Here is a 10,969-nt window from a genome sequence, read left to right on the forward strand (position 1 = left end):
TTAGTGTCGCTATAAATCAATGTGGGATATTAATATATATCCTATGTGAGTATGTCGTTGGAAGAGTATCATAACTTTTGTAAACATATACAGCAGATGATTTTAAGGGCATGATTCAAGTGCAGACAAGGAAATTACTGAAAGTAGATGTTGATGTCCAAAGGGACTGTAATTCGGTCACCCCGAATTCGAAACATCAACCCGGAACAACATCGATCGGAGGTGGCAAATGAAGTGTAAATAAAACGTATTCCAATGGCGAATTTCAACCACTACAGCAACTAGGAAGCATATCTGGAAAGAAAGGATTTCAGAATCCAAAGTGGCTAGCATATTCCATTCAATCGCTGGCAATATATATTTCCAGCTATATGGTCTTTTATTTGGCATAGGATATGATTATTTAAATTGTATTATTCAGTAGAGTGGTCAATCCAGTAATTAACCCACTTTACTTTTATATTTATACATGTTTATTCAGTAAAGTAATTTTTTTTTTGATTATTTATGTTATCGATTTATTAAATTTTAGTCATTTACTCTATCAATTTGTTAAATTTTAATTATTGAACTTTTAACCCATACTAATTTGATGACAATACACATTAGTCGTAAGGGGTTAATTTTTAATTTGATTTTTGAACTTTAAATAAAATACTAATTTGATCCTTAAATTTTAGATAAAATATCAATTTGATCTCTGAATTTAACTAAAGTCTCGCATCACTATCACTCACCACCACCATCGATGTTATTCGGGATTGACCACCTCCATCGCCCACTGTTAGACTCTAAAGCTTTCTATTCACTCCTTTTTGACATCCTTAACGCAAATTTGATGTTTGTTTTATCAAAAATATCATAAACTTAATAAATTTAGTTTAAAACCTTTCAACTTCTTTTAAAATTAAATAATAATAAATGTATTATTTTATTAAAAATAAAAGACACCAAAAATCTAAGTCTATATTATACTCAAATACATAATTCTTTTATAATATTATTATACTGTATTTTTTATTATATTCATAATATTAATTATAAATTTTACAAATTATAAATTTTATAATTTTTTTGACAAATTCTAAATCTGGGATAAATAGAAGATAATATTTGTTTAAATACTCAATTTGAGAATGAATGTTCATACCTATGGAATATATGATACTCGAACTTTGGACCTTAAGAGATAATAACAAATATTTTAATCATTAAGGTCACTTGATTCGTACATATTTTATAATTTTTTGGCAAATCCTTAATCATCATAATCCTCCCTAGAGGGAAAGGAAAAATAGAGACTGAGACTCTAAAAGGAAGAAAGAGAATGCCCATAGAATGTTTAGAATCTATAATCTAAGAGAATATAAAATAATAGGCCTAATGCAACAAAATACCCATAACGTTTGACAAGATTGTCAAATTTACCCTTAATGTTTTTTTAACATTTGACCCCTTAACATTTCATTTTGAATCAAAAACATCATTGTTGGATGAAAACCATTAATCAAGTAATGGTCAACACATGAAGATGACATGGTAAACTTATATAACATCGCACGTTGATGTGGCAGTATCACATGTACAAAGGTGATGACGTGGCAAATGCCATGTCAACAAAAAAATAAATTCTTTTAAGTAATTATATTATTTTTTTTAATAATTTTCAATCAATACAATAATGACACATGTCATCATTTCATTGGCCTAAATTTGAAATTGCAAAATTTGTTTTTGGTGGGTATCAAACCCAAGTTACAAAGGTTAAAACCTTTTCACGCTACCACCAGGCCAAGTTTGAAACTTGGTTTATCCTTAGTAAGATTTTGTGCCTCTCACACATTTCATCAAACACCTTCTTCTTCAATGTAATTTTCAACCCATTTCATCAATAAGTATGAATAGAATATTCAGTTTTTTTTAGAACGGCAACGGAAAACATCAAAGAAGTGGGGAAAAAATCTTTGAGGAAGCTTCTTGCTCAGATTATGATCTCAAAGCAATTCCCGGTAAGGCTATTTATTCTTCGTAAAAGCAATAGTCCGGTTACTTTCTAGTCCCAACTCCCAACGACTGCCGTTATTGGATGCTATTGTCGTGGTGACGACCTGGACAATGCATTTCATGTATAATGAAATGCGATGCGGTGGGGTTGAGCCTAGTCCGGTTACTTTCTTGAGCTTGCTCTCTGGAGTACTGCAGTTTGGTTACGTGCAGGCTTTGCATGGCTGTGTGGTTTTACATGGCTTTGAATCGGATATAACTTTGGGGAATTCGTTGTTGAATGCATATATAAAATGTGGGAGCATTGAGGAGGCAAGAGCGTTGTTTGAATTTATGAACCAACGAGATAAAAATTCATGGAATTCTTTGATTTCTGGTTATGCTCAGTTAGGGAATGTTGAGGAAACTACAAGAAGAATGTGTTTGAAGAAATGTGTGGGAGACACAATACATTAAATAAATATTAAATTTAGTAAGGGATAACTAAGTTCCAAGACTTGGCCTTGTGGAAGCATGAAAAAGGTTTTAACCTTTGTAACCTGGGTTTGATACCCACCAAAAGCAAAATTTGCAATTTCATAATTAAGCCCATGAAATGATGACACGTGTCATCATTGTATTGGTTCAAAATTATTTAAAAAAATAATGACGTGACATTCATCCAACGATTTACATATGTGACACTATTACGTCAAAGTGCAATGTTATGTAAGTTTGTCATGTCATCTCCATGTGTTGACAGTTAGTTGATTAGCGATTTTCATCCAACGAAAGTATTTTTTGACCTAAAATGAAATGTTAAAGGGTCAAAATTTTAAAAAAAGATAATAAGGGTAAATTTAACAATATCACCAAACGTTAGAGGTATTTTGTTGTATTATATCAAAATAATAAAGATAAATAACTTGATCATCCAACCAAATGTGTTTACTATTATTTTATAAATTTTTTATCCTTAATTGAGGTTAACTATTTAATGTAAAGAGATATTAACCTCACTCGAGAATAATGGCAAAATTGTTGGAGTGTTGAAAAAAACGATTAGCTCTTATAAGTTTATGGTAAAATTATTATTTTTTAGATTGGATTATTGTTACAGTGTCATAAAAAATCATCGGAAATATAATGTATCTTCTAAAAGACGCGATCACTAAATGCGATAAAACTGCCTAAATATTGCGTATGGGAATCTTTAATTCCCAAGATAGTATCATCAGCTTATTATTTCCCATAATAGGGTGATTGCTATAGGAAACATGCAAAGCTCTGCGTCTTCAGCTTTGATGGAGCTCTCGGCGTCTTCAACTTGGATATCTCGACGTCTTCAGCAGATGTGCATTTGGAGCTCTTGGCGTCTTTGTGTCTTCAACGTGGGTACCAGCTTTGTTATGTTTGGTAGCAAGAAGTTTGCAGCAAAATAAGAAATTCATGGAAAGAATAATGCACGTGGGGACCAGCTTTGTTATGTTTGATAGCATGATGTTTGCAGGAAAATAAGAAAATCATGGGAAGAATAATGCACGTGGGGATGGGAATGAGATATAAAACCATAAAGTTAAGAGCCTTGTGCTCTACCAACTGAGCTAGACGGACAACTCTAATATTTGGATAGTATACTACCCCAACACTATATCGATAGATCTATATAAAAGATACATGGTGATCCAGTGACGGTCCATAAACATATTTGGACACATATACATTGATAATATTTTTTATATGAGATATGGGCACGGACCCAGTATAGAGTATACATGTATCAGTCACCACGGTAATCATTACATCTTTCTTTAGAGTTAATATTGTTTATTTCAGTATATTTGAAAAAATAATTAATTATTATTTTCACCACAATTTTATCCGAGAATGATGTTAGCATGGACGCAAAGTCAAAATATAGGTTAGAAAAGTATATTAAATCGCCCGTCCAGTACTTAAAGTTACTTTATCTCAATTTACTGTTTTGTCCCGGCGTTAAGTAAACCAATAATCTCACCACTGACCTCAAATCAAACCTTCCACTCACGGGACTGGTGGCTTGTTCTAATCTTAATATAATATTTTTAAATTTTAAATTTTAATTCATTTCTCTCCTTTATCAAATCATCCAAGTGTTCTTTCATCTCCCAATTCAAAATTTTCTTTAAGAAAATTGCATTTCCAATTTAAGTTTTTTTTTCTTGATCCAGTAATGCCGGGTCTCAAATCTCCACCCGACGCTCCTCCGCTACGGATTACGGTGTCGGAGCCGCCTTCTCAGAATCCACCTCGGACGCCGAACAAAAAGCCTCCGTCGCCTTCCCCTTCCCGATCCAAGGCTTCCCCCGCCCGCTCCGCCAAGAAACCTCCGCCCGACTCACCCAATCCGGACGATTCCTCGCTCGATAACCCGGATCTCGGCCCCTTTTTGCTCAAATTGGCCCGTGATACCATCGCTTCCGGTGAGGGTCCCAGTAAAGCTTTGGACTATGCGATTCGAGCGGCGAAGTCGTTCGAGAGATGCGCCGTGGAAGGCGAGCCAAGTTTGGATCTGGCGATGAGCTTGCACGTGCTGGCGGCGATTTATTGCAGCTTGGGGAGGTTCGATGAGGCGGTTCCGGTTCTGGAGCGGGCGATTCAAGTGCCCGACGTGGAAACGGGCCCGGATCACGCGTTGGCTGCTTTTTCGGGACATATGCAGCTGGGGGATACGTACTCGATGCTGGGGCAAGTGGAGAAGTCAATTGGGTGCTATGAAGAAGGGTTAAAGATTCAGATCCAGGCTCTGGGTGAGACCGACGCTAGAGTTGGCGAAACTTGCAGGTTTATATTACTTTCTCTTTTCAATTATTTATAATTGTTAAGATTTAATTGGATATTTGAGATCTTTTGTGTGTTTGTGTTAAATCGTTAAGGCGCTGAATATATACTTTTTGGGATTCATATATGTATGATGAACTGATGAACTTAAAACCATGTAGCAAGTTGCAAGCTGTTTGCTTCTTTCGCGGTTCTTCTTAGTATTATATGGTTATTGTCACTGTAATTAATCGCTGGATTATGGGTTTTAACTTTAAAAGCAGGGATGTTATTGAAGGTTTAGTACTAGTTTGGATTTACTTATTTTCATTGCAGAGATGTTGGTGTTAGATTTGTTCTTTTTCCGGATTTTCTGTAGTTTGGTTGATTGTGTTTGTGCTTTAATTTGTTTTGAGTTTGAGTTTTTGTTCGTGATTAATGAAAAATGATAGGTACTTGGCCGAGGCCCATGTTCAAGCAATGCAGTTCGATAAAGCTGAAGAATTGTGCAAGAAGACCCTGGAAATACATCACGCCCACAGTGAACCAGCATCACTCGAAGAGGCGGCCGACCGCAGGTTGATGGCACTCGTATGCGAGGCTAAGGGAGATTATGAAGCGGCCCTCGAGCAACTTGTCCTAGCCAGCATGGCAATGATTGCCAATGGACAGGAGAATGAAGTAGCTGCTATTGATGTCAGCATTGGCAATATTTACATGTCTTTGTGTCGCTTTGATGAGGCCGTCTTCTCGTACCAGAAGGCCCTAACAGTGTTCAAATCATCCAAGGGTGACAACCACCCTCAAGTTGCCTCCGTCTTTGTACGACTTGCTGATCTATATCACAGGACTGGAAAGCTCCGAGAATCAAAATCATATTGCGAAAATGCCTTGAGGATCTTTTCAAAACCCTTGCCGGGAACCACAGCAGAAGAGATAGCTGGTGGGTTAACTGAAATTTCAGCCATATATGAATCGGTGGATGAGCCTGAGGAAGCGTTGAAGCTCTTGCAGAAAGCAATGAAGTTGTTGGAGGACAAACCTGGACAGCAAAGCACCATTGCAGGAATCGAAGCACGGATGGGGGTGATGCTTTACATTCTTGGGAGGTATGAGGAAGCAAGGAAATCTTTCGATAGTGCAGTGTCCAAGCTCAGAGCAAGCGGGGAGAGGAAGTCAGCCTTCTTTGGAGTCGTGTTGAACCAGATGGGCTTGGCTTGTGTTCAATTATTCAAGATAGACGAGGCTGGTGAGTTGTTCGAAGAGGCAAGAGCAATACTTGAGCAGGAATGTGGGCCATGTCATCAAGATACTCTGGGAGTATATAGCAATCTTGCAGCAACTTATGATGCTATGGGAAGGTAACTGATATTTTAAATCACCATCCACAAATTCCAGTCAACCTTTAAGCTTATGATAGATTTTAGTTCTCTCATGTGTCGGTTTTGATACGCCTTTATGATATTTTACATTTTATCATGTTTAGATCAATAATTCAATTGCTCATCTGGTATAAAAATCAGGGTTGAAGATGCAATCGAGATATTGGAGTATGTACTAAAATTAAGAGAAGAAAAACTCGGAATTGCAAATCCGGATTTCGAAGATGAGAAGAACAGGCTGGCTGAGCTCCTAAAAGAAGCAGGCAGGTCTCGCAACCGAAAAGCAAAATCACTGGAAAATCTCATAGATCCGAACTCGAAGAGGACGGCAAAGAAAGAGGGGACGAAAAAATGGGGATTCAGAATTTGAAGACATTATTTCGCAGGTCGTATTTTCGACATATTCTGTATCATGGAAGATCATATATAGTGTTAGAAGGAATTTTCTTGAGCTTTCCTGTTTTTGAAGCTTTAAGATCTCGTATTTTTCTTAACCTTTTTATTATTGTTATTTGTGTTATTGGATGACTGTGATGTGCTATTGAAATTTGGAAAGAAGAATGTTCATTTGAGTGAATAAATTTCATCTTGATCTTTTCATTCCTTTCTATTCATAGCTCAAAGCATGTATTTGAGTGAATAATTTTCTTGATGTTCGTTTTATTAATTAGGGTAAATTACACGGGTGATCACTAAATTATGGCTAAAAATTATTTTAGTCACCGATATTCCATTTTGATTAAACAAATCATTCAACTATTTAAATGGTTCATTCAAGTCATTTTCCGTTAATTTTAAGTGGTTTCCGTTAATTTTAAGTGGTTATAATGACGTGTTAGTTAATATAATTGGCACAATTTTATTTTCGGTCCTCAATACTTATACATTTTATCATTTTAGTCCTGATTTTAATTTAATTCAAAAAAATTAGCACTCCAATTCGGAGTTGCCACTTGTCAACATATTATTACTATGTGAGATTATGAGTATGTTAACAAGAAATTAAAGACTGGCATATTATCAACTTAATTCAGTGAGTGAAAATTAATATACGAAAAGGAGTCGTTTTATAGTTTCAAACAAATTAATCTCCCATAAATAACCCCACAGAAACCGACATATTACATGTATAAAGTTCCTCAAAATCTAGGAACGTAAAATCCCCCACTTTTTTTTTTAAGAATAAAAGTAATCCGCCACTTCCTCTACTCTTGTAGGTGACCCTTAGATCCTCGATGAGATATTTCCCTGTTTGGCAATTGCAAAATCAGGCGAAAATTTAATTAAAATCATCTTCTGATTTCAGCGTTATCTGCTTGAATTTTTTTAAAAGTAATTTCCAGGCGCCCTAATTTCTCCTACTTGAAAGGTAAAAGCCGATGTTTATATTTCGATAATCCGATTCCTTTTTCTTCTATATTTTCTGTTGTTTTATTCGAATGTGTTCATAATAGAATATCACAACATATTTTTTTTGGTATTAGATCTCAATAGGGAGATTCTGGATCGAACTAGCGGCTTGCAACTCGTGAGACTTATTTAGGAACTTATCAGGTATTAGATTTCTTTATCTGTTCGTCGATTTGCTTTTAGATTGTGTGAAGGTATTTTTGGCGTTTCTTTGCTTCGGTCATAATTTTATATGAAATTTCAAATTTTGGAACTTATAGAAGCTAGCATTGTGAATTTAGTTATAATCTCTTCTTTTCTTTTTTACTTTGTGTTTTGCTCTCTTATTTAGTATATTAGGTTTGTTAATTATGACTGAGCTTCGTTAGTTTTGTTTGATGTTATGAAGAATTTGTTTGATAACTGGACGGGGCTAAAATCCGGTTACCCTTTTCGAAGAGATCATTTAGATATTAGAAATATGTGGTTGATGAGTTCTTGACATTGTTGTGTGCTGATATGGATTTCAGGGGATTACATTTACGAGTGGCAATAACACCTAATGGCCTTGTGAGCTTATAAATCTTTATTTTCCTTTTGCAGTAGACTTTATAATTCAGATAGGTGTCGATAGTCGGCGCTGTAAAGCACAGAATCATGGGAGATGGCCATAACAGCTCGGGCAGAGGCATTGTGGCCAACAATAATTCATCCGGAAACAGTGGTAAGCCAGAGTGGCTGCAGCAGTACAATCTGCTCGGAAAAATTGGTGAAGGTACCTACGGTCTTGTTTTTCTTGCAAGAATCAAGTCTCCGACAAATCGTGGGAAATGCATTGCCATAAAGAAGTTCAAGCAGTCCAAGGATGGGGATGGTGTCTCCCCCACTGCCATCCGAGAAATCATGTTGCTTCGGGAGATTACGCATGAGAATGTTGTGAAGCTTGTGAACGTGCACATCAATCATGCAGATATGTCGTTGTATCTGGCTTTTGATTACGCTGAATATGACCTCTACGAAATCATCAGACACCACAGGGACAAGGTTAACCATGCTATGAACCAATACACTGTTAAGTCATTGCTCTGGCAGCTGCTCAACGGATTGAACTATCTCCACAGCAACTGGATCATGCATCGAGATCTAAAGCCATCAAATATATTGGTTATGGGTGATGGTGATGAACACGGGGTTGTCAAAATTGCTGATTTTGGACTTGCGAGGATTTATCAAGCTCCCTTGAAGCCATTATCTGACAACGGCGTGGTTGTAACTATTTGGTATCGAGCACCTGAATTGCTTCTTGGTGCAAAACACTATACCAGTGCAGTTGATATGTGGGCTGTTGGTTGTATTTTTGCTGAGCTTTTGACTTTAAAGCCACTTTTTCAAGGTGCAGAAGCCAAATCTACACCAAATCCTTTTCAACTTGATCAGCTGGACAAGATATTTAAAATTTTGGGTCATCCTACCTTGGAAAAGTGGCCCACACTTGCAAATCTTCCACATTGGCAATCAGATTTGCAGCACATTCAAGCACACAAGTATGAAAATACCGGACTTCATAGTGTTGTTCATCTTTCTCCCAAGAGCCCTGCATTTGACCTCTTATCTAAGATGCTTGAATATGATCCTCGAAAGCGTATAACGGCTGCGCAGGCCTTAGAGCATGAGTACTTCAGATCGAACCTTTACCAGGTCGCAATGCACTGGTACCCATCCAGCCTGGAGAGAAAATAATCAATTATCCTACTCGTCCGGTGGACCAGAACACCGATTTTGAAGGGACAACTAGCATTCAGCAACCACAACCTATGCCATCCGGAAATGTAGGTGGCGGCATGTTAGGGAGAAATGGATCCGTGAATAGGCCTATGCCACCTCCTCAGATACAAAGAATGCAACAGGGCATGATGGCTTATAATCACGCATCTCAGGCTGGAGTGGGTGGTGGAATGAATCCCGGAGGCATGCCGATGCAACGGAATCTTGCCGCCCAAGTTCAGCAGCAGCAACAGTTGAAAAGGAAGGATCCGGGAATGGGCATGAGCGGATACGCTCCGTCGCAAAAATCAAGACGCATGTAAGGAAATTAACTCCTGATGTGTTACTCATCCGAGTAATCGAGTGAGTTATTATATTCATTCAATTTACTAAACTTATTTCATGAATTTATAACTCGATCGACATTCGAGTTCCATAGATTTATTGATGTTAGCTCTTTGCTTGTTCCATGCTTCAAATTCCAAGTCATAGACTACTGTGAGCACCCTCAGACTTGAAAAGTCCATTGAATAACCTTGCTGTTTTCGCTTCAACATGCAGCTATTCATATGTTTCAATTTTTTGTTTCACTACTTTTAAAGGCTTCTTTTGGTATGATTTTAGCATCATTAAATCAAATATAATAGTAATATATATATATAAGTTATTTCATTTATGGATTTTTCATTATTAAAATTAACTTTATGATATGCAAATTCATTACAGAAGTATTAAATTAAAATTAGGGTTAATTGTTCATTTTGTCACTAATTTCAAAAAACATTATATATGGTCACTTTTATTTTATTTAATCACACATTTGGTTCTTGTTATTTACATATTCTCTTAATTTAGTTATACTTTTAATAAATTAAAATAAATTAAATCCTCCAATCGAATGATGTCACATATTATGTCACGTAGGGGTGTTCAAAAATACCCAACCTGATTGACCCGACCTGTCGACCCACCGACCCAGTTAAAATATTGAGTATTTTTAAATACCCGATTTTCGGGTCAGGTACTCGGCCCTCTATTTTTCTGATTTCTAGGTTGAGCATGGGTCACAAAATGTTGGTTAATCGGATACTCGCCGAATCGGTACCCTATTTTTATATATATATATTATATTAATTTTTTTAATTATAATTCTCAAATTATTTCACTATAACGTTCTAAAATCTTAATTTCTTAAATTTTAACACCATAACGTTATCAATTTTTAATTTCATAAATTAGTTCATATTAACATTCTAAATTATTTTTTAAAATATTTATTTTAACTTCAAAACATTTGAAATTTAATTGTATTTCTTTATTTTAATTTTTAATAAATTTTATTTTCAATTATGTAATTTGAATTTTTAAAATTTATGTGTAGAGTATATATATTACAGACTTTTAAATTTTTAAATTTTAGAATTTTTTTATATAATTTTTAAATATAATATAATTTAAAAAATAAAAAAATATAAATCAGGTACACGTGACCCAAATTATATAATATAATTATATATATAATTTCAAAAATAGTTTATTTTCATTTAAAAATATATATTTATTTTAATTTATTAAAATATGACTAAGTTGAGAGACTATATAATAACATGGACTAAATGTGTGATTATATCAAAAATATTTAACTGTTGTTA

The 10,969-nt window shown here is 35.4% G+C and overlaps 2 protein-coding genes across 2 annotated transcripts; both read left to right on the top strand.

Moving 5' to 3' along the window:
- Positions 1–4,087: 4,087 nt before the first annotated feature.
- Positions 4,088–6,766, top strand: LOC120135198 (protein KINESIN LIGHT CHAIN-RELATED 1-like). Its single transcript, XM_039151513.1, has 3 exons — positions 4,088–4,806; positions 5,235–6,143; positions 6,306–6,766. Exons 1-3 carry the CDS (start codon positions 4,196–4,198, stop codon positions 6,532–6,534), a joined length of 1,749 nt encoding a protein of 582 aa, XP_039007444.1. The 5' UTR covers positions 4,088–4,195; the 3' UTR covers positions 6,535–6,766.
- A 617-nt stretch (positions 6,767–7,383) lies between these two features.
- Positions 7,384–9,819, top strand: LOC120135100 (cyclin-dependent kinase E-1-like). Its single transcript, XM_039151451.1, is given in 4 exon segments — positions 7,384–7,533; positions 7,649–7,718; positions 8,157–9,234; positions 9,237–9,819. Coding segments are annotated over 2 exon segments (1,428 nt in total). The 5' UTR covers positions 7,384–7,533; positions 7,649–7,718; positions 8,157–8,210; the 3' UTR covers positions 9,641–9,819.
- Positions 9,820–10,969: the final 1,150 nt, after the last annotated feature.

Source organism: Hibiscus syriacus, unplaced genomic scaffold, assembly GCF_006381635.1.
Source record: "Hibiscus syriacus cultivar Baekdansim isolate YM2019G1 unplaced genomic scaffold, ASM638163v2 tig00110602_pilon, whole genome shotgun sequence".
In the NCBI taxonomy this organism is placed as follows: Eukaryota; Viridiplantae; Streptophyta; class Magnoliopsida; order Malvales; family Malvaceae; genus Hibiscus; species Hibiscus syriacus.